The following is a 24,953-nucleotide window of genomic DNA, read 5'->3' as shown; positions in this document are numbered from 1 at the left end:
TATTATATTTTATTATTTAAAAAGACCTTTTTAAAAAAAAGGTAATTATCAAAAGAAAAAAAAAGGGGGAGGCTTATGCTTTCGGCATGTGGTGCTCATTTTATGTTAATTTTTACCAAGTGCTTTAAATTTTTTTTTTAATTTTATTTATTCAGAGAGAGGGAGGGAGAGGGAGGAAGAGAATGAAAGAGCATACATGCACACAGCCACAGCATTCATGTGGTCAGACATTTGCTGGAGTAGGTTCTCATCTTTTATTATGTAGGTTCCAAAACTCTTCCCTGCTGAGCTATCCTGGTAGCCTTAAAGACTTGTAATTCCAGTCTCTAGGCACTGGTACCAGCAACAGCAATGGTAGGTCACAGACAATATAAACGCACCTCCCCAAAGCTCGTAGGCTCTTGACTTAAGTACAACCAACCAGACAACCATCAACCGATCTTTCTCTCACAAAAACTTACTCAGAATTCTGTGCTTTGAATTTTAATTATAAAATTTTTAAAAGTTTATTTTTGAGACAGGGTCTTACTATATAGTCTAAGCTGTCCTAGAACTCACTACATAGCAGTCTGGCCTCAAACTAAAAGAAATCCACCGGCTTCTGCCTACCAAACTCTAGGATTAAAGTTGTGCAACACCACACCTGGCAATTATAAAATCATTTAAAAACAAAATAAATAAAAGAAGAGCAGGGGCTGGCATGATAGCTCAGAGGGGTTAAGAACACAATGCTCTTGAGGAGGACCTGAGTTTAACTATAAGCGTCACATGGGCACATCATAACAATCCATAGCTCCAGTCCCCAGGACCTGACCCCTCCTCTCACCTCCTCAAGCACCAGGCATGCATATGGTACACAGACATGCATGCAGGCAAGACACTCCTACTGGTAAAATAAAATAAATCTAAAGATAAAAGTCTAAATAAAATTCAAGGCCAAGGTCCTGGCGAACACCTCCCGAGAGCTTCCATGCATTCATAGTCATTGACAGATCTGGCGTACACCCACCATCTATTCCGTGGAACACTGAACCCACATACACTGGTATACACCATGTGGCACTGAGCTGTGGCTTTGTTTAGAGAACAAAGTTACACAAGGCAGGCAGAATCTAGCTGCCTTTGCAGAAAAGCTAATGGCTAACTATGCCTACAATGAGATTAGCCATGAAAGACAGTCTCATCTTCAGCAGCATGGAATCTCTCAGCGAAAGAGCTCACCATGGCACAGTGCAATACTAACCAACTACTGCCCCTGGGAAACTGTTATCTAAAATACCTAAGTAACTGGAGAAACAAGCTCACTCAGAAAACCAAACTCTTTAGATCCCTGTTGTGTTTCTTATTGCAGTTATCTGACACAGTTCTAGGTCTTGCTTTTAAAAAGGAGGGGGGCAGGAAACAGCAACAGTCCCTGAAGGTAAGGTCTTAAAAGTAGAAAAGTTGTGATTTAATGAAATTAAGAAAAAAAACTAATAAATTATTACTACATTACGATATTACTATTTACTGCAGGGCAACGCCCTGCTGGCGAGCATTCAAAAGCATTTCCCCCTGAATCCAGAGGTATACAGACAGCAGAGCTCAGATGAACAAATAAATAGTAGTGACTAGTGACTTGTCATGAGCATCCACGAGCACCTCCAACATGATAGTTTGAGTAGGTGAGGGATGGGCGTTTGCCCTGAATAGGAAGAATGCCAGAGCACCTGCCTCTGGCAGACCTGTGCTACTGGTCTAATGTCTGTAGCTAAAAGTTTAAAATAAGATTTGGCTGAATGTAAGTAGTCCCATATTGTAGAACTGTAGTCTTGGTTCCAGCTCTCGAATCTGCTAGATCAATCCTTCAAGTAGCTGCCTGAACAAAAGCCAGTGAAAAGTTCACCTACATCTAAATGACAGGGAACAATTCTATAAAATAATATTTGTGCCATGTATTGCAACCTTGATCTTTATGAACAAAATACTTGGCATTTCAAGCATGAAATCATTGGCTCATCCTTTAAGAACACTAAGAAGAAGCTTTACAGAGGTACACTTTAAGTAATAGTACAGCAACAACAGCATTAGTCTCTCAGGAAATAACTGAGTGAGCAAATGTTAGTCCCTTCTCTGTTTCTTTCTCTTTTACATACATATGCACACACCTAACAAAACTGATCACCTTTCATGATTTATAATTCTTTAAGTACTAGGATAATCGGTCATACAAGTTAATTCAGTTTTGTTTCACACTGCACTCCTCACACACTAAAAGAGGAATAAACAGCCGCACAAGCTTCCTGACTGGCACTTACACAGCCTAGACAGGAGGTAAGAGCAGACAAGTTTCACACGTTTCCCAGGCACTGCCCTCCTATACCAATTCAGACCTCTGACTGGATACAGTGTGCTCCCTTACCCCAGTCTGTTCCATCGCCTGCACTTCTAGACTCGTCATCTCCTTCCTCTGACGTGACAAGGAAGTCAAACTCCTTCAGAGCTTCTTTTGTGTCTCGATCTTCACTGTTATCAGGCAGTGCTTTTTTCCTAACAATCTAATGGGGAAGGGAAAACATCAAACTAAAATAAAAGCAAATACTATGCATGTAATTTAAATAGAGAAACTGGATCCTTTGTAATTGAGTAAGCAAAGAAACCATTTGTGTGTACTGGCTGCATTAAAGAACTGCAACACCTAACTCAGCCAGACACATTGTGTTCATAAAAACAAGCAGTGTACAACTTAAAGTCGTAATCGAAACTTTGTTCAAAGGTACAATTTCTTAAACTAAAAGAAAGCTATATATTGCTGAATAAGGAAGGTTTGTACTTAAATTATAGACAGGTTGCACTGGTTACAAGAACAATTAAATCTTACATTCCCTAGATGCAGTGTCTGCAGACTCTGATCTAATTCAAACAGAATACATTCTGTAAACAGTGAAGTGTTTCACGAGTAGAGGCATCTTACCTTGATATAACCATGTTGCATCCTCAAAGCCAGCCACAACTACCAACTCAGAAATGAATGCTTCAAGAATCAAGAGAGACTGTAGGGCTCCTATATTATCTCCACTTGCCTTAACAACTCCATTTTTATGTCCTGTCTTACTATGTAGCCCTTGCCAGTTTTGAGGCTGAGCTGTTCCTGACTCCAGAATGCTGGGATGACAGACATGCACCATGTATCTAGGTCAATAGCTCCTACAGACTCAGTTTCCCTCCCTAAAATGTTGATACTGTAGAGTGAGTTAACTAATAAATGTTGTTATGACTCACCTATATATTTAAAAATACCGCTGGAAACAATTCTTGAGATAGTGAGTACTGAGCCCAACATGCCTAGGCTGTTTTTATTATGCAAGTAAAAACTAAACAGAAAATATGGTTATTTAATGATGCTATAATTCTGTTTACTTAGAGTATTACCCTAAAATAAGAAACACTGTTATGCTTACAGTACTTCTTAGCTTACATCTAGCAAATTCATAAGACAACCATGGACAGTTCTGAGCAGAACACCCATAGTAAATGGTTTCTTTTCTCTACTCACAAGCCATTTCCTGATAACCTGTTCTAGTTTTGACTGAGCAACAAAACTCAGGTATAAAACAATGTCTCCGAAGATTGGCACCAGGGCCAGAGAGATGATGGCTCAGTGGTGAATAGCTTGAGCTGCTTTTCCAGAGGACCTGAGTTCTATTCCCAGAGCCCACATCACAGCTCACAGCTGTCTGTACCTCCAGACGCAGGGGACCTAATGCTCTCTTCTGGCCTCATCGACACTAGGCAAACACCTGGTGCACAAACAGGCAAAGCCTCCACAGGCCGCCCTATCCTCACAGTTCCACAGGTAAATGTACCACATACTCCTAAGATCGGGATCTAGCTGACGTCAGAGGGGCCACCACTAGTCATCAAGATGGAAAGTGTGTCCTCACTGCCAGACAAAAAGGACAGGGGAAATCCAGAAACAGTACAAGGAACCTCAAATTAAATGTCTCAGAGTATTTTGGGCTTTAGTTATTACTAAACATGGTATTAAGTAACAAAAGTAACTCCATGAGCAGACACATGTCTAGGTAACCTTAAACAAACTGAGCCAGCCATTGGGCCCACTGCCATCATTATAGCCATGCCTGTCAAAAACCAAACCCCTGTATTTTCTTATGCTTAGGCACCAAAGAGAAAAGTGCTATGGTTGAAAAAGAAATATACTATCAGTAAGTAGAAAGGGGTAAAATTTCCTTCCCCATACAGGAGATTTTCTACTTAAGAAGTTAAGGAGAAAAGAACAGCAAATGGAGATCATCACAGAAAACTCCAACTAGACACAACAGAGATCAAGAGATGGAGGGCAGCCCAGCCCCAACTGATCCACCTGTATCATAGTTCCTGCATCTACGGCTCAGGGAATATGGCCGCAGGAGTGGGATTGTAGGGAAGTATATGCAAGTAGGATCCTAGTGACTCAGAAAGCCCACTGTAAAGCACGTGAGCCAGTCTATCCTAGAAATGGCTGCAATCAAGACTGGAACAATAGCAATGCCAATAAACATGTTAACATGGAGGGAGCAATTCTGCAGAGTTCCACTCCCAGATAAAGAGCTGCGGCGACTAGTTCCTACTGGGGGAGGTGAGCCTCTTACTGGCTGCTCAGTGCAAGAGTAGTCAGCCCTGAAACCATATACACACAAGTGAAAGAGATTCAGTGGGTTGTGATTATATGTATGTGTATACACGCACACACATACACACAAACATACATGCATGTAACAATTTTTAAAAGGAGGCAATCATCTAAAGAGTGCGGCGAGAACATGGGAGGGTTTTGAGGGTGGGTAGCTAGAAAGGGCTGGAGGGAGGAAAGGGAAGGGAAAAGGGATATATTCATTTCTCAACTAAAAACATTTAAAAGGATTTTAAAAAGAAGTATGAGTTATAGGCAAGGGAGTTTCAAGTGGGTTAGAAAAAAACAACTTTGAAAATTACTCAAAAAAAAAAAAAAAAAAAAAAAAAGCTAGTTCAAAGGACTTAGGGTACTTTGTTACTAAAAACATACCTAACCTAAAAGCTCTTAATTCCATTTTTTCCTCATAAGTTCTTGAATAAGGCAAATGATTCTGCAGGAATTAGATAATATTTTATGCATTTATAATTTCAGATCTTAACTACATGAGGTATGAGGACGATCTGTTGACGGTAACAGTAAGGGAAGAGGATGAACAAAAGGCAGAGATGCTCTAGACCACAGTGGAGGGCAACCATCTGAATGCTGCAACCTTATGATACAGTTCCTCATGCTGTGCTGACTCCCAACCATAAAAATATTTCGCTGATACTTCATAACTGTAGTTTGCAACATTTACAAATTGCGATGTGAATGTTTGATATACAGAATTTGTGTAACCTCTGTGAAAGGGTCACCATCCACAGCTTGAGAACCACTGCTCTAAATAGCAAAAGAAGGAACAAGCAAACCTTGAGGTCAGAAGAAAAGACAGGGTGTGCCTACCGAGAAACCATGCATGTAACAGCCTAAATGTAAACAACAGTAGCCATGTTCTCTTAGTTTGGATCTATTAACTTTTTTATTTAAAAACAACACCAACAAAAATACCTTTTTTTTTTTTTTTTTTGAGACAAAGTCTTTCTGTGTAGTCTTGGCTGTTCTAGAGCTCACTGTGCAAACCATGATGGCCCCAATCCCACCGATATCCTCCAGCCTATGTCTCCCAAGTGCTGAGATTAAAGGTATATACCAGCAACCCCAGTCTTAAAACAATGTTTTAAACAACCTATTTGCTCTATGAAGCATCTTTAACAAGACAAATTTTAATCATTTTCTCTGTGTAGATTGTAATACATTTTACAAGTCACGCTTACCATTCTGTTCACTTAAAACTTTTAAAAATCTGATCAGGCTACAGCTGTGTGTGAAGATTAATGTGATACAAGGTAAAACTTAAGAAAACCATTAAGAAAAAAAATCCCATTCATTTAAATGCAATTTTTTTCTCAGGCTGGGGTGTTGCATTTGTCTATTAAACAAAAGACTTAGATTCAATACCTAGCATGTGGTAAAGAAAAGAGTAGAAAAGCTTGCAGACCCCAGTATTTAAATGTAGGTAACAGGTGAGTGTGTTTACAGTGGATAGGCCTTCAAGCATACTCCATCCTCTGGAATGCTATCAATACTATGAATTTAATTACAAAAAAGAAATTAAATGGTTAAACACTAAAAAACCAAATGGTTAAGATTTTCCAACCTTATCATTTAACATAGTTTTAATAATCAATTTATTGATTTTAAAATATTTAAACTGAAATAATTACCACCAAAAATGAATAAGAGTTATCTGTCACTGGGTTATGAATAAAGTATCCTGTTAGGAAAATAGTACCTCAAAGCACTGTCACACAGAAGTCCATAAGGAACTATATATCTTTAGATGATTAGGGAAAAGCAAAGAACCAGATATTTTTAGGTCAGAACATACTATTATAACTTATGTTGCTAAGAATAATTTGGATGACTACTTGATATTCAAAACTATCTCTGATAGGGTTAAGATCAGCAGTATAAATGATTAGTGATTATACAAACAATAATGTGGCAGAAATGAGAGTCTCTGATTAAGCCCAGAAAGGACAAAGCATAAAAAACAGGTTATATTAAGAAAGCACATTATAGCAAAACATTATTTTCATATACTGTTTCTTATTTATCATAGAGTCTTCTGTGGATTAAATGAGGTACTTATTATAATCTTTATTTTACAAATTAATAAAATTCTGCCAGACATATTGAGAAAAAGAAAACTAAAGCCAGGCAAGTTCCATCCCAGCACTCGGGAGGAGGCAGAGGCAGGTGGATCTTTGTGAGTTCCAGGCCAGAGCGTCAGAGCTACATGATGAGACCTTTTCTCAACCCCCATCCCTGTAGAAAAGAAAAAGAAAAGAATATGATGAAGATATAAGCCTTAACTATGGCCTCTGATGCTGGATCCTTCTTCACATTTTCTTTCTATTCTTAAATAAAAGACAAAATGCACAGACTTTGCTGAACAAAAGTAAAGCATGTCCTCATCTCTTATTTCTAAAAGAAGAAAAAGGAAGCAGGAAAAGGAGAAAAGGAAATTAAGGAAAGAAGAAAGGAGGGGGAAAGACTAGAGAAAGAAGAAATACTAACTTGTAGGAAATGTATGGGAAAGTCAGTACACTTACAGGCTGACTAAATGGTTTAACTTCTAAACAAGTGAAGGTGATGGAGAGGTCTGGAACTTTAGAGCGCATGCACTGCAGCTCTTCCGGGAGAGACAACAGCCGTCTCAGAGCTGATGCTAGCCACCAGCAGGCACCATCCTGCGCCTGACAGTTGTGCAGTCACCACAGACCACGCCAGGACACTGTTAGAACATGCAGTGCTCAGCAGGTTCTGCAGTTCCACGGACTGTGGAGAAAACGCTAAACGTAAATATGACTGAGATTAAAATCAGTAATAAAAATGAAAGAGATTTAAGGGCTCAAGATGTTAAGGACACAGACTTCTAACACATGCATATGGCATCTAAAAACACTGAAATGAGTTCTCCAACTCACTGTGGAAGTATCGATGACACTTTTCTCTCTTCCGTCAACGTCCTCGTCCTCGTCTTCATCACTGAAATCTGCAGCTGCATTTTCAAGGAATTTGAAATTGTCCAGCACGGAGGCAGAATCCGTTAACTCAGATTTTCTGGTTTAAAATATATACAATAATACTTGTAATCTTTTAAAAGATCATCAAAAAATAAAATAAACTATTGAGGTTTCAGCACCTTATGTTTGTATTACAACATGATCATATTATATGATCTCCTAAACTACCCCGTGACCTACACTTGATTCCATCTACTACAGTTCTGCGCATTAACTGAAAAAGGCTTAAGCCCTCTATCTCTAATGGACAGAAAGAGTCCCCTTCTGATTCTTTACACAGACTGACCTGTGTTCCTTTGATAAAATATTATTTTAAGTAGCTCTATCTCATTTCTCTATTGTTTCTTCTCTACAGCTCCTCCTTGGCTCTCTCATGTAAGCCTCCACAACTCTGTAACAGATCTAATGTCCTGACTTACAAGGGAAAAATACAACTATTCACAGCATGCACACACTATAATAATGAGAATTATATTACCTTTTAAAAAGATCCTTTATCTAATTCTATATATTTATATTTAAATAACTGAAACTGTTTTCTCAAAGAAACTGAAACGATTCTTTTAGCCTAAATGTGAGTTTAAAAAAGTAAACATGATATGTAGTTGGAAACAAAACTCGAGTAGTTCAAATAACTTCTAAGTTGTCATACTTAGTCTAATAATTCAGTATGTCTGTGTGTATATATACTTATAGATATTTTATATCAAAGAAAAAATGAGGAACAACATTATAATATAAAAGATATGATTAAGGAAAGATTTACTTTTTAAAATTATTATTTTATTTATTATTTAATATTAATTTTCTTAATATGATTAAAAAAGATAATGTCTGGTTCATCAATGATATATCATTTTTATAGATTTGTATTTAATTTCAACAACATGTTTTATGAGATTCTAACAGTGCTTGATAGAACTTCAAGACATTAAAAATCTATGTTGAATCCTTAAATTTAAAGCAAATAAAAATACCTTAAATAAAAATTATATTCTTGAATTAAAACAATCTTAAGACCTTCTAACTAAATAAAACTTTTAAGTTGTAACACTTAACTAAAATTAAATTACCAAGTCATCACTTAAAAGCTCAATATCCTCTATACCAAAAATATTCAGTAAGAACTGAAGTTACAGCTAAAACAATTTTCAGACAAAGTACTTACCCAATCATTGCTGTCTCTTTAACTTCAGCTTCTGTCCCATTTATCACCGAGTCCTGGTTTTTGTCATCCTCCCTGTCAGTGACATCACTTGAAAAGCCCAACAATGCCCGCACACGCTTGGATTTCACATCTAAAATGGTATCTGTGTAGCCGACCTCCTGGAGGTACCTGCACAAAGAGGATCCTTACAATTCAGTCACATAGAATTTAGCATTGTAAAATTTGAAATATAAATAAAAGTATTTCTTCAAATCACTGACTATATAAGGTTTAACAGAACAGTACCCTGTCATAAGACTTGTTAATAATATTCCAGCTGCAGATGGAGTTGTCTCCCGCAGTACCAGCCTCTACAGTCACAGAGAAAAACCAAAGCACTATACAATAACACTATTCATTTATCCTAAGAAGAAACAGTTCTTCAATGTATTTCAGAGCACACGTTTGCTTTAGGAAGAATGGCACACTCTCCTCCCAAACTCCACCACTGCTATTTTAGAATAATGACTCCAGTTGCTTTAACATTTCTTATGTGAAGTTTCATTAAGTAAAATCTACAGAGAAAGGTTGTAGTGTAAATGGTTTCTTTCCATGACACAGAAAAAGTTAACTTTTTTTTTCATAAGTCACTTTAAGAAGAGACGTTCCTGTCCTGAGAAATTCCAAAACAAAAATAAACAAATTGTGGGACATGAGGTACACAAACTCATGTTTTGTGTAATTCAAGAGTCAGAGGTACAGAAAAAGAGCACAGAGCACACATTTAGTTATATCCACAGCTCAAGCCCAAACCTGCCACTTACTTGATATGCAAGTTTCTCTTAAACTTGTTTTTATTCTCATGAAGGAGACCTAATATCATCCATGATATAAAGAACGCACTCTATACCCATGATCCCCAGTGTTAAACGCTGATAATGACTGAATACACCAAGAGTGGTAGCAATAGGAGAAGAACAAAGGAAATCACATCGATATTATGATACTGTAATGACATGCTGACTCAGTCAGGGTTTCTGTTCCTGCACAAACATCATGACCAAGAAGCAAGTTGGGAAGAAAAGGGTTTATTCAGCTCACACTTCCACATCGCAGTTGATCACCAAAGGAAGTCAGGACTGAATCTTAAGCAAGCCAGAAAGCAATACCCCTCCATGGCCTCTGCATCAGCTCCTGCTTCCTGATCTGCCTGGGTTCCAGTCTACGTGGGGCAGTCTCTGGATGGCCTTTGCTTCAGTATCTGCTTCAAACTTTGTCTCCATATTTCCTCCTGTGGAACTGTTGTTTCTCCTTCTAAGACACACTGAAGCATCTGCTCTTTGATCTTCCTTCTTCTTGAGCTTCATGTGGTCTGTGAATCATATCTTGGGTATTCTGAGCTTTGGGGCTAACATCCACTTATCAGTGAGTGCATACTATGTGGTTTTTTTTTTTTTTTTTTTGGTGATTGGGTTACTTCACTCATGAACTCAATGTTTTTAATAGCCAAGTAGTACTCCATTGTGTAAATGTACCACATTTTCTGTATCCATCCCTTTGTTAAAGGACATCTATCTATTTTTTCCAGCTTCTGGCTATTATAAATAAGGCTGCTATGAGCATAGTGGGGCAGACACAGCACTCTTTACTAATCTCCAAAAGAGGGAAGAAATGCTTAGTATGAAAAATGAATAGTAAATCAATTAAGGTTTTTGGTTTGTTTAGCTACCTTACTATACTTATCTGCTACTCACAGTAGTAATACAAGAGAAACACGAGTTAAAAACACAAGAGAGAAGCACGAAAAAAACTGTTCTTACTTTCAACAGGTAACATGTAATCCGGGTACTTACTGTCGGAGTAGCTGCCGGCCTTGTTTCCACATTAACTGGCTATTTTGCTGTGGTTGCACCTCTGTTTCATTACCTTCATCTGGTGAATATTAAATCACAATGAAATTGACTAATTTTACATGTTTGGACAACCCAGTTCATAAACAATGTGTTCAATAAACACTTATAATGCTAAGAACAGAAAAATGCAACTTTTAAAAGGAATGTTTCAGGGCAGTATGAACTGTTTTTTGACAATGTTGATGACAAAACTCTGTATGATTAAGTCTCTCTTTAGAGTACAGCACTAAGATTACAGCTTTCCTTCCATTTTCACTAGTCTGAGAACTTTCCTAAAAAACTGATCAAATCAAGCTCCAGAGTGAGATCCACATGGAAATATTATAAAACCTAGAAATGGTAGTTAAAATACAAAACAAAACAAACAAACAAAACCCCAGAAACCCCAAGCAATCTGATACATATATGTAAAGAAATTATCTCAGCTGGAGACATGATGCAGTTGGCAGACTGCTTGTCTGGCACGCTAAAAACCAGCACTGCGGGAAACCAGGCATGGTGGGTACACCTATAACCAGATACTGTGCATGCCTACAACTTCCAAGCCCCTCAGACCACCATCTGTTTTCAGGTCCTTCCTGCTCACACTAGCTCTGAGACTAGCTCACCTGGGCTCTGCCCTCTTAGACTCTTCCAATCAAGGACAATGGTATTAAAAAAAGAAGAAGAACGAATGAATAAATGAATATGCTGAACACCAGAATAAGTCCAAATCTATGAATTGTGGACAGAAAACAAAAAAAACAAAAAAAAAAAAAAAAAAAAAAAAAAAAAAAAACGAACTCAAGATGCATGTAATACATCTTCCGTAAAATCCCAGCAAAGAGATGCCCATTCTGGTACAAGGAGTACAAAGAGCAAAAACAGGTAGAGAGAAGAATTCCCTACACAAGTCACAGATAAAACACTAAGTATACAAGGGGTCAGGGGGAAGAAAGAGTGTGGGAGTTTGAATAAATATGGCTCCTACAGACTCATGTGTTTGAATGCTTGGCCATAGGGAGCTGTGCTATTAGGAGCTGTGGCCTTGTGGAGTGTGTGTGCCCTTGTTAAAGGAAATATGTCACTGTAGGGCAAGTTTTGAGGTCTTATTTGTTCAATCTACACCCAGGGTGACACAGTCTCCTTCCGTTGCCTAAGGATTAAGATGTAGAACTCTCAGCTCCTTCTCCAGCATCAAATCTACCTGCATATTTCCATGCTTTTTACCATGATGATCATGGACCAAACCTCTGAAACTGTAATCCAACCCCAATTGAATGGTGTTTCTTCACAGCAATGAAACCCTAACTAAGACAAGAGGGAGTATTTAATGATGAAAGATATGGCTCAAGTTATACATAAAGAGCAGGCCCATGAGAATAAAGCTTACTTGGTGGGAACTTTGTGATATCAACCGGCCCTACTGAGAATTTAAGGGACTACTCTAGGATAAACAGAAGAATAAGTACAGCCAAGGCTATAAGGAATGATAGGTTGACAGGTATGCAAAGTAAGATTACCAGACACAACATACACCAAAAAAAAAAAAAAAAAAAAAAAAAAAAAAAAATCAATAAAATGTCAGCAATTAGTACCCATCTTCCACGAATACATCCACATGTTAATGGCCTCAAATCCTCAGTCAAAGGATACAACTGTATTAAAACCAATTGAACTAGGAAACCGGACCCATCTTTCTGTGGTCTACGAGAAGCACAAGTCACTCTCAAGGGTAGATACAACTTTGAGTGAATAGATGGAAAGAAGCTCCACAGATTAACCCTAATAAAGTAACAGTAGGGTACTTCAATTGTCTAGTTTTACAGATAGGTCATCCAGACCAAAAAACAAACAAAAAAGAAATTAAGAGAAACATTAAAAATGTCACCAAGTACCAATGGACTTAACAGTTATCCACAGAATATTCTACCCAAACACTATAGAATAAATGTTCTTAATAGGCCATAGAAATCCCTCTAAAATAGACATGTACAGGGACTCAAAACAAATCTCAACAAACAGAAAAATTGAAATACCACTAGTATTCTTTCTGACCACAATGGAATAAAGCTCGAGATTAACAACAAAGGACAGTATAGAAAAAACACACAAAGTAATAGAGATTGAAAGCACAGGAAGTATTGAGATTGGTGTACTGGCAGAGGCCTCAAGTCCCAGAAGCAGTTAGATGTTTGTGCATGAGACCTGTCTGGTCTACAGAAAACATTTCAGGCCTGTTAGGCTACAAACTGCGACTGACTGAACAAGACTGTACAAAACAAGATAGGATAAGACAGTGCTGGGTAATAAATAGATCACTGAAGGAATCAACAAAGTAAGAAAGACATTCATGGAATTAACTGAAATAAAAGCACACATACAAAAACCTATGGAATAAATGAAAGTAAACCTAGAATGGGAACTTACAACTCTAAGTAAACACACACAAAAACAAGGAAGCAGAAAGGGGATGGAGTGGTGGCTCAGCAGTGGAGAGTGTGGATTGTTTTTGCAGAGGATCCTGAGTCTGTCCCTCGAGCTCCAGGGACTTAACAATTGCCCTCTTCTGAGCCCCAGAAACCTGTCTCATGTGCACATGAGCATCTACATAGATATATGCAGACAACTTAAAAATGAAAAGGTAAAAAAGAGTAAGATCTCAGAAAAATAACTTTAAGATGTACTTCCATGGTGTGAAAAAACAAGAACAAATCAAACCCAAAGGCAATAGGTAGAAAGAAATTATCAGGGGCGTAGGAGTAGGGCAGGGGTAAGGGATAACATTTCAAATGTAAATACAGTGTATCTAATAAAAAAATGAGAAATAAAAAGAAAGAAAATTATCAAAACTAGAGCAGAAATAAATGAAGTGGAAAAATTAAAAGAATGAATGAGTTAATATTTTAAAAGTTAAGTAGAATTAAAGTCTGAACTGAATTAAAAGACATTGGAAACCCAAATTAATAACACTAGAGGTCAACAGAGAGATTACAACAGATATCCAAGGATTTCAGAAAATTTTAAGGACCTTCTCCTGATTGTAGAACACAGGAAGTGAGGCTAGTCCATGCTACCCCACTATACCTGAACCTTCTATTGATTGTAGAAGGCAGGCAGAAAAATGTGAACTAAAAAGGGATGCAGATGAAGAAAACAAAAACAAAAAAAGTGGTACAAAATGGTCTCATGACACTAAATGATTAGAATCCCAAAACAAGACAGCAAAAATAGCTGCAAACAGATAGTAACTTATAGTTTCAGTGTTTCTACAAAATACCAGACATTTACTTAAAACTTGCTTTACCACTAGCTTACCAGAATCATAGCTTGGAGGCTTCATGTCTCCCTGATTCAGTTCTGTCCCATATTTCAACTTGTGGTATTTGGCTCTAACAAAGAAATGAGAAAATACAAGTCATGTTAAAACACATTTACATAAGCTTTAAGAAGAAATGAATGTGCAGCAGTCCTGACTGAGCATGGCCAGAATTTTTAAAGGCCCCAAGATTTCCATGGTGTCAAATACTTGCCTTGTTTATTGTTGAATCACCAACTATCATTATAGTGAAATTAAAGAACACTAGAAATTACAAATCTCCATTTTGTACCTATAAGAAACCATATAAATTCTAATTTCTGTTGTGTTCAAATTATTTTGATGACTATCAGCTGAAGTTTACAATCAATGAATAAAAGAGGTCTAACAATTTATTTTGTTACATTAAACTTTTCAATATTTGAACTTATCCTAAGAGGAAACATTACCTATAATGCTATAGGTCCTAACTGGTAATCATAATTCAAATATTCTTATATTGTATTATGAAAGAACAACAAAAGCCCAGAGAAAATCATCTATGTTGCTGAGATATTCTAGCAGTAATGATTAAATATTTACCTTAATCAAAATATACTTTGTCTTTAATCAGAAAAACGTGACTAGGTCTAATTTTTTTTTTAAAGTTAGCAAACTATTATTATTTTCAGTAAACTGTACTAGTCATATACTTTAACTATCTCAGATCTAGGCAAATGGTTAAAAAAAAAACAGGAAGAAAAAAATTTAAAATTAATTAAGGAGGGCACAGAAATTGCTGGGCTGCCTGAGATTAGACACTTCCGGTCTCCATCTGTGCCCAGAACTAGGGCCGTCCGTCCATTGCCAACTGGACCCACAGTCTGCCCAGAGAGAGCTGAGCACCCAGGAGCACCCTCACGCCTAAGGCCCACAGATTCACTGGCCCACAGAAAAGACAAGCTCCAGTCAGGGACAGCAAGACCAACTAACATCACAGATAACAAAATGGTAAGAGGCAAGCAAAAGAGCCTAAACAACAAAAACCAAAACAACCTGGCAACATCAGAACTCAGTTCTCCCACCACAGCAAGTAATGAATATTCAAACACAACAGAAAAACAAGATTTAGATTAAAAATCATACCTGATGATGATAAAGGGTTTTAGGACAGACATGAATAATTCTCTTAAAGAAATACAGGAGAACATAGGTAAACAAGTAGAAGCCCTTAAAGAGAAAAACACAAAAATCTCTTAAAGAGCTACAGAAAAACATAACCAAACAGGTGAAGAAATTGACTTATCCATCCAGGATCTAAAAAATGGAAATAGAAACAATAAAGAAGTCACAAAAGAAGACAACCCTGGAGATAGAAAACCTAAGAAAGAAATCAGGAGTCCTAGATGCAAGCATCAACAACAGAATATAAGAGATGAAAGAGCGAATCTCTGGGGAAGAAGATACCATAGAAAACATTGACACAATAGTCAAAAGAAAATGCAAAACACAAAAAGCTACTAACCCAAAATGTCCAAGAAATCCAGAACACAATGAGAAGACCAAACCTAAGAATAACAGGTGTAGAAGAGAGCTAAGATTTTCAACTTAAAACCCCAGTAAATATCTTCAACAAAATTACAGAAGAAAATTTCCCTAACCTAAAGAAAGAAATTTCCATGAACATACAAGCCCACAGAACTTCAAATAGATTAAACCAGAAATGAAATTCCTCCAGTCACATAATAGTCAAAACACCAAATGCACAAAACAAAGAAAGAATTTTAAAAGAAGTAAGGGAAAAAGGTCAAATAACATATAAAGGCAGAACTATAAGAATAACACCAGACTTCTCAGCAGAGACTATGAAAGCTAGAAAATCCTGGACAGATGTTATACAAACCCTATGAGAACACAAATGCCACCCCAGCCTACTATATCCAGCAAAACTCTCAATTAACATATATGAAGAAACCAAGATATTTTTATAACAAAACCAAATTTACAAAGTATCTTTCCACAAATCCAGCCCTACAAAGGATAATAGATGAAAAACTTCAACATAAGGAGAGAAACTACACACTAGGAAAAGCAAGAAAGTATTCTTCTTGCTAAAAACACAAAAGAAGATACCTACAAAAACATAATTCTACCTCTAAGAACAAAAATAACAAAAAACAACAATCACTATTCCTTAATATCTCTTAACATCAATGGACTCAATTCCCTAATAAAAAAACATAGACTAACAAACTAGATACGTAAACAGGACCCAGCATTTTGCTGCATATAGGAAACTCATCTCAGTGACAAAGACAGACAATATTTCAGAGTAAAAGGCTCGGAAAAGAGAATTTCAAAGCAAATGATCCTAAGAAACAAGCTTGAGTAGCCATTCTAATATCAAATAAAATTGATTTTCACCAATAGTTATCAAAAAAAAAAAAAAAAAAAAAAAAAAAAAGATAAGGGAAGGACACTTTATACACATCAAAGAAAAAAAATCTATCAAGATGAACTCTCAATCCTGAACACCTATGCTCCAAATGCAAGGGCACCCACATTCATAAAAGAAACTCTACTATAGCTCAAAGAATATATTCCACCACACACAATAATAATGGGAGACTTCAACACCCTACTCTCATCAATAGACAGATCATGGGAACAGAAACTGAACAGAGACACAGTGAAACTAACAGAAGTTATGAACCGAATGGATTTAACAGACATCTATAGAACAGTTCATCCTAAAAAAAGGAATATGCCTTCTTCTCAGCATCTCACGATACCTTCTTCAAAACTGACCATATATTCGATCACAAAACAGGCCTCAACATATACAATAAGATCAAAATAATCCCATGCATCCTATCATATCATCATAGACTAAGGCTGATCTTCAATAACAACAAAAAGCCCACATAAATATGGAAGCTGAACAATGCTCTACTAAGAGATACCTTGGTCAAGGAAAAAAGAAAGAGAAAGAAAGGCAGGAAGAAAGAAAGGAAGAAAAGACTTTTTAGAATTTAATGAAAATGAAGGCACAACATACCCAAACTTATGGGACACAATGAAAGCAGTGCTAAAAGGAAAACTTATATCGCTGAGGGTCTCCAAGAAGATAATGGAGAGAGCATACACGAGTAGCTTGACTGTTCACCTAAAAGCTCTAGAACAAAAAGAAGCAAATGCACCCAAGATGAGTAGATGGCAGAAAATAATCAAACTCAGGGCTGAAATCAACCAAGTAGAAACAAACAAACAAACAAAAAACTATATACAAAGAATCAACAAAACCAGGAGCTGGTTCTTTGACAAAAACCAACAAGATAGATAAACCCTTAGTCAGACTAACTATAAGGCACAGAGACGATATTCAAATTAACAAAATCAGAAATGAAAAGGGAGTCATAACAACAGAAACTAATAAAATTCAAAAAATGATCAGATCCTACTACAAAAGCCTATACTCAACAAAACTGGAAAATCTTGTTGAAATGGAGCATTTTCTAAGCAGGTACAGATATCAAAGTTAAATCAGGATCAGATAAACCATCTAAACAATCCTATCACCCCTAGAAAAATAGCAGCAGTCATTAAAAGTCTCTCAACCAAATAGAGCCCAAGACCAGATAGATTTAGTGCAAAATTCTATCAGATCTTCATAGAAGACCCAATACCAATACTCTCCAAACTATCCCACAAAATAGGAACAGAAGGAACAGTACCCAGTTCATTCTTCAAAGCCACAATTACACTTATCCCTAAATCACACAAAGTAAGAGAACTTCAGACCAAAGTTTCTCATAAACATTGATGCAAAAATACTCAATAAAATTCTCACAAACCAAATCTAAAAACATATCAAAACAATCATCCATCATGATCAGATAGGCTTCAGGGATGAGGGATGGTTCAATATAAGGAAACTCATCAATTAATCCACTATATAAACGCACTTAAAGAAAAGAAAAACATGTGATCTCTCATTAGATGCAGAGACAGTATTTGAAAAATTCAATACTCCTTCATGCTAAAAGTCTTGGAAAAATCAGAAATTCAAGGCCCAAACATAAACACAGCAATATAGAGCAAACCAGTAGCCAACATCAAACTAAATGGTGAGAAACTTGAAGCAATCCCACTAAAATCAGGAACTAGACAAGAATGCCCACTCTCTCCCTAACTATTCAATACAGTAATAGAAGTCCTATCCAGAGCAATTAGACAACAAAAGGAGGTCAAAGAAATACAAATTAGAAAGGAAGAAGTCAAGATATCACTATTTGCAAATGACATGATAGTATACTTAAGTGACCCCAAAAATTCCACCAGAGAACTCCTACAGCTGATAAACAACTTCAACAAAGTGGCTGGTTCTAATATTAACTCAAATCAGTAATCTTCCTCTACTCAAAGGATAAACAGGCTGAGAAAGAAATTAGGGAAATGTCACCCTTCACCAGAGTCACAAATAATATAAAATACTTTGGTGTGACTCTAAACAAGCAAGTGAAAGATCTGTATGATAAGAGCCTCAAGTTCCCCAAGAAGGAAAGTAATAAAAAACTCAGAAGATGTAAAGATCTCCCATGCTCATGGATTGGCAAAGCAATCTACAAATTCAATGCAATTCCCATCAAAATTCCAACTCAATTCTTCATAGAGTTAGAAAGAGCAATTTGCAAATTAATTTGGAATAACAGAAAGCCCAGGATATCAAAAACTATTTTCAACAATAAAAGAACTTCTGGGGGAATCACCATTTCTCACCTCAAGCTGTATTACAGATCAATAGTGATTTTTAAAAAATGTATGATATTGGTTCAGAGACAGGAAGGTAAATCAATGGACTAGAATTGAAGACCCAGAAATGAACCCACACACCTCTGTTCACTTGATCTTTGACAAAGGAGCTAAAACCAGCCAGTGGGAAAAAAACAGCATCTTCAACAAATGGTGCTGGTCCAACTGGCAATCAGCATGTAGAAGAATGCAAATTGGTCCATTCTTATCTTCTTATACAAAGCTCAAGTCCAAGTGGATCAAGGACCAGATAAATCAAAACAATAGAAGAGAAAGTGGGTAAGTGCCTCAAACACACGGGCACTGGGGAAAATTTCTCGAACAGAACACCAATGGCTTATGCTCTAAGATCAAGAATCAACAAATGGGATCTCATAAAATTGCAAAACTTCTATAAGGCAAAAGACACTGTCATTAGTTCTAAGACTCTAGGTCTGGACACTGTGCTAGTTTGTTTTTGTTGACACAACTCCAGTTATCTTGGGAAGAGGAAACCAAAACTAAGGTATTGCCTCCATCAGAATGGCCTATGGGTATGTCTGAGGACATTTTTTTGGTTGAAGATTAATGTTGGAAGGCTCAGCCCACTGTGGACACTGCTACCCCTGAGCAGAGTTGTATCGTAAAGTAAATGATGAGAATAGAAAGATGGCTCAGTTAAGAGTGCTTGCTGCTCTTCGAGGCTCTGGGTTCAATTCCCAGCACCCACATGAAAACTCCAACTGTATGTAACTCCAGATCCTGGGGACCCAAAACCCTCTACTGGCCTCTACATACACCTGTAATATACAAACACTCATGCATGAAAAATAACCATGTACATAAAATAAGTAAATTATTTAAAAAAAAGAAGAAAATGCAAGCAAATGGAACAAGCCAGTAAGCAGAATTCCCCAGTGGTCTCTGCTTCAGTCCCTACCATGATGTCTTGCCCTGATGTACTTCAGTGATGGGTTGTGACCTGAGAGTTCTAACATGAAATAAAACCTACTCTCACAAGTTAGCTTTGGTTGGTTGTTACAGCAACAGAAGGTAAGGTAGGACACACGTGGTAGCTTCTTGCAAAAGGACGTCTGTCACCGTCCATATCTCCTCATGTCTGGGAAAGCCTGTAGTGAAGACAGTCTGTGGTCTTAAGCAAGTGGCCTATTACCTATTTTTAAGCTTTTTATTCTTTCCATCTTCCTAATGTAGCTTTTACTCAACTTCTTAAAGCGTGGGAAAATCAACGTGTATCAATTTCTCTTGTGTATCAATTTCTCAACATTTAAAATTATTTTATGTTATATTATTTTATGGTGGTTTTACAAGCAGTCCATATGCCAACTTCAAAAAACAAAAGAAAAGCAAGTAACTATTAAAAAATAAGACAAAAAGTTACCAAAGCAGGGCATTCTGATTTCAGGTTATCAAATGTTCAGATTACTGAAAATAATGAACCACTTCAGACTACTGACAAAGAAAAACCCTAAAACTAGCCACTGAAGAAACTTAATTCACGTGACAATTTTCAAAACTCTCACACCTGACCTATTTTCCTTTACTTATGACCCAAATGTAATGCTACCAAAATAGGAAGGCTTTCATCCTGTAGAGATAAAGACATCTCACAGAGGGACACAAAAATAAAATACAAAACAACAGTTTATGAAAAGATACTATCAGAACAATTTTAAATAAACTATTGCATTATAAAAAAGGCAGACATTATAGAATTTTCTTTACAAATTAAAATAGAGTATTACTCTATAAATAAATGGTTGAGTCCTAGGTACATAGCTCAATTGCAGAAAACTTGCACAGCATGCACATGACCCTGGGTTCAATCCTAAAAGCAATGAAAAGAAAAATAAACGAACCAACAAAAACTATATTCAAAGAAAACAACCAAACAAAACAAAGAACAGATGAGCTGAGTCACCCATTAAGACTGGTTACTTGAGAATCAAGAGGCACATGAGAGTTTGAGCAGAGGTTAGGAAGACTGAAGCTGGGTTAGAGCCTAGGCTGCATGAAACCCGTGCTCAAAACAAGCAAACAAACAAACAAACAAACAAACAAACCTAAATGAATAAATAGTAGAAAGTGGAACAGAGAGGAATGGGCATCAGTCTAAATCGAGGAAAAGCACAGCTTCATATGAGAAGTTGAGTGTGAAGAACTGTGTGTAAAATATTCCACACCATGTAACCCGCCTTACTGAGTGAAGTTACTATTCTTCATATAAGATTAACATCAAAATTAGATAAGGATGCCCACTGGACACTCTAGGTTCAAGAGTACATGGTATTATAGTATGGTTCTAGTTTAGGAACTTAAGAGTAACAACAGCAAACATGAGATTTCAGTGAATTACCTTTCCTGCTTCAGCGCATATTCCAACATCTTGATCCTCCTCACAAGATCTTTCTTCAAATTTTCTTGGCCTTTCCTCTCCCCCTGAAGGAAAGCAATCTGAGCCTGAGAAGGAGAGAAAGGCAAAACTCAGTTCAGAACAACTACATTTTAAAAGAGCTTTTAGAGTATCAGGCAATCAATAGAATTCCTTTTCAAATGTGTCACAATTCAAACTAACGGGGAAAATCTTGATTTGAAAAACTGTTCACAGGAGACTTATGTGCAGTCTTCTTCAGATGAGGGGGCATGACAGCATGTGGTACCCATCTTCCCTAAGAACCCAGAAAACACTAACAGGGCTCAAAGCAGACAAGCAGTTTGTGTAAGGTATCAGGTATTTTATACCTTGGAAGAACTTTAGTTTTTATAAAGAATAAAAACAGGAAAGTAAAATGATTAAAAAATTCTTACGCATTCTTCCAAATTAAGAGTTTCGTTATCAAGATCAAGAGAGCTGAACACTTAGCATGGAAGGGAGGAGGGCTCCATGCCCACCCTTCAAGGAGAAGACAAAAGCATCTGATGGGTGGTGAGGAGGACGACTGTGCCCATCTTGGGGAGTGCAGAGAACACTGGCAGATGACCTGGGCTTCGTTGGATGAATAGATGTCAGCCTATGGCAGCACTAATTGGATTCTGTATGTTATTTTTAAAAAGACATGAAGTCAAGAGGAGGATAGGAGACATATTGAGGAAGACTAGGGTGATGGGGAAGCTGAAGGAAGGGTGTTACAAGAGAGTCCTTAACTTAATCCTACAAATCTTACAAACAATAAATAGCTCTCTTTTCTCATCTCCTTTAAGGAAATGCAGTATGTGAGAGAAAATGAAAAAAGAAAATGAGATGCCAGATCCTCAGCACATTGAATGTAAATTTCTTCATGCTACAAGCAACAAGCAACTTCAGCTTCAGTAGAAAAGGGACCAGAAAGAGCATCTTTTCAGGAGCTAAGACACTGAGGGTAGAAATATTACCTGTACTCAAAGAACTACATGTGTCGGGATGTCAGCTTATCCAAGCAATCTGAAATCTCTGTAAGGCAGGAAGGAGCTCTAGCCAAGATGTGTCTAAGATAACCACTGATTTACTCTTTGCCCTCGTTCCTCTCACCATTTCTACCACGCCAACCGACAGAGATAGAGGGCAATGTTATTTGCATATGTGCACCACTTTCTATTAAAAAAATGACTTTAAATATCCCTAAAGAACTCTGAGGATTGTTCAACTATGGTTTAGCAAATAAACTTAGTTCTATTTAATTTAAAGACTCAATTCTACTTATTTAGTACCATAATTAATATAAAATCCAATTTGCCAGTCTTCTTGTAACCTTCAAATTATAAATAGGTAATATGATGTGTTTATTTTTATTTCAAAAATCTCTTAAATTTGTACTTCAATTTAAAGGCACTTTCCTTATTAAATAATTAGAAGGCTGACAACAATTCAACTGTATATAAACAAGCCTTCACATTTAGATAGACAGAGGAAAAGGTACTGAATGTCCATAGACTCTGTTCACTTCTCAAAGGTCCTCAAATGCTTTAAGTGAATGCATACATATGTGTAGACATACATATGTGCATATATGTGATATATATTCTAAAATGACATAACTAGAATGATGATACATGCACTTCAAGAGATAAAAATGAGCAACATGGAGCTTCCCAAGGACCAGCTAGACCCAGACAAAAATGGAGCAGAGAATGAAGGAACGGCCTACCAGTGACTAGACTGACACAACTGACATAACAACCCAACTCAAGAGACAAGGAAGATGTAAGAGAGCAGAACACTCCTCCATTGCTAGTGGGATTGCAGACTGGTACAACCAACCACTCTGGAAATCAGCTGGGAGGTTTCTCAAAAACTGGAAACAGTTCTACCTGAAGACCCAGCTCTACCACTTTTGGGCATATACCCCAAAGATACTCCACCAAACCATAAGGACACCTGCTCCACTATGTTCATAACAGCCTTGTTTATAATAGCCAGAAATTGGAAACAACCCAAATGTCTCTCAATAGAATACAGACAATATTGTTTCTTTACATAACAAAATACTACTTAACTACTAAAATGAGAACATCATGAATTTTGCAGGCAAATGGATAGAACTAGAAAATATCATCCTGAGTGAAGAAACCCAGACCCAAAAGATATATATAGCATGTACTCACTGATAAGGGGATATTAGCCAAAACGTTGAGAAAACCCATGCTTCAACTCATGGCACTTAACAAGAAGAAAGGTCCAAGTGTGTATGCTTCGATTCCATTAGATTTGAAGGGTGAACAAAATAATTGTGAGAGGCAGAAGAAGGGAGGGACCTGGGTAGGAGAGGGGAGGGAAAAGGGAAATGAAGGTAGAATCAGGTATGGAGCAAGATAAGAAAGAAGCCCAGAGGGCCAAGATTAGGAATAGAAATAGGCAGCAGTGTGTATTTGGGTCTGGGAGGGGGAGGGGAACCTCTAGGAAGTCTCAGACAACATAGATGTAACAGGCTCTCAGGACCTGTTGGCTTAACTAAATATCTTAACTAAAATATCCAATAGTGGAGAGATGGAACCTGAAGAGACGCTAGGAGGTAAACATGGCCCACGGTTGAGGGATGGGGCCACCCACCTGTCTTATAATCTTTGAGCCAGATTTGTTTCTGTGTAAAGGATGTACAGGGACAAAAAATTGAGAAGAGACTGAAGAAAAGACCATCTAAACACTTCCCCAACTTGGGATCCATCCCAAGTGCAGGCACCAAACCCTGACACTGTTGCTAATTCCATGTATTTTACTCTTTAAGCAAGATGCTTATCTATGAATATCATGAGTGTATAATAGTATAATAAATATACTATTAAAAGTATATTTAAATCATAAGTCTGAAAACTCTGAAATTATCTATAATGCTAACGTGTTATCCCTGAACCTAAGTGATTTATATGTTCTAGAAAATTTCAAGCACTATTTAACTTGGTTATAAGATCCAAAACTCAGATGACAGCAGATGCTGGCGAGGCTGTGGAGAAAGAGGAACACTTTTCCACTGTTGGTGGGGTTGCAAGTTAATACAACCACTCTGGAAATCTGTCTGGCGATACCTCAGAAAATTGGATATAGTACTACCTGAAGACCCAGCTATTCCACTTCTGGGCATATACCCCAGAGACACTTTAACACACAACAAAGATATATGCACCACAATGTTCATAGCGGCTCTATTTATAATAGCCAGAAGCTGGAAGGAACCCAGATGTCCTTCAGAAGATGAATGGATACAAAAATTGTGGTACATATACACAATGGAATACTACTCAGCCACCAGAAACAATGACTTAACCAAATTCTTAAGAAAATGGCAGCATCTAGAGAATATCATCCTGAGTGAGATAACCCAGTCACAAAAGAACAGACATAATATGCAGTCACTGATAGTGGGATGCTAACCCCAGAGGCTTACACTCCCCCAGAAACAACTCACAGACTGTATGAAGTCCAAGAAATAAAGAAAACAAAAAAATATACATATATTTACAAAACAAGAAGACTTTGACTATTTCCATGTTGCGTTTTGTTCTGCATGTACTCTACGATTATTGTAACTATTAGGTTTTCAATGCATACTGTCAAGCCCTTGAAAAAAATCAAGTACTGACTAAAAAAATATATTCACATGGTTTTATGTAAAATTTATTTTAATGTCTGAAAAAACAGTACTGACAA

At 37.1% G+C, this 24,953-nt stretch overlaps 1 protein-coding gene across 1 annotated transcript in view; it reads right to left on the bottom strand.

Moving 5' to 3' along the window:
• The window catches only part of STRN (striatin), a gene marked incomplete at its 5' end in the record, with an annotated part of 80,509 nt that overhangs the window by 20,298 nt on the left and 35,258 nt on the right, over positions 1-24,953 (bottom strand). The window contains 6 exons of the mRNA XM_080913994.1: positions 2,402-2,537; positions 7,585-7,720; positions 8,852-9,019; positions 10,684-10,762; positions 14,041-14,114; positions 21,189-21,292. Of these exons, the coding sequence (XP_080770120.1) occupies positions 2,402-2,537; positions 7,585-7,720; positions 8,852-9,019; positions 10,684-10,762; positions 14,041-14,114; positions 21,189-21,292 (697 nt within the window). The remainder of the gene's footprint in view (positions 1-2,401; positions 2,538-7,584; positions 7,721-8,851; positions 9,020-10,683; positions 10,763-14,040; positions 14,115-21,188; positions 21,293-24,953) is intronic.

This window comes from Micromys minutus (genome assembly GCF_963924665.1).
Source record: "Micromys minutus genome assembly, chromosome: 3".
NCBI lineage: Eukaryota > Metazoa > Chordata > Mammalia > Rodentia > Muridae > Micromys > Micromys minutus.
The sequence above is the reverse complement of the archived record's forward strand: the minus strand, read 5'-3'. Positions and strand labels throughout refer to the sequence as shown.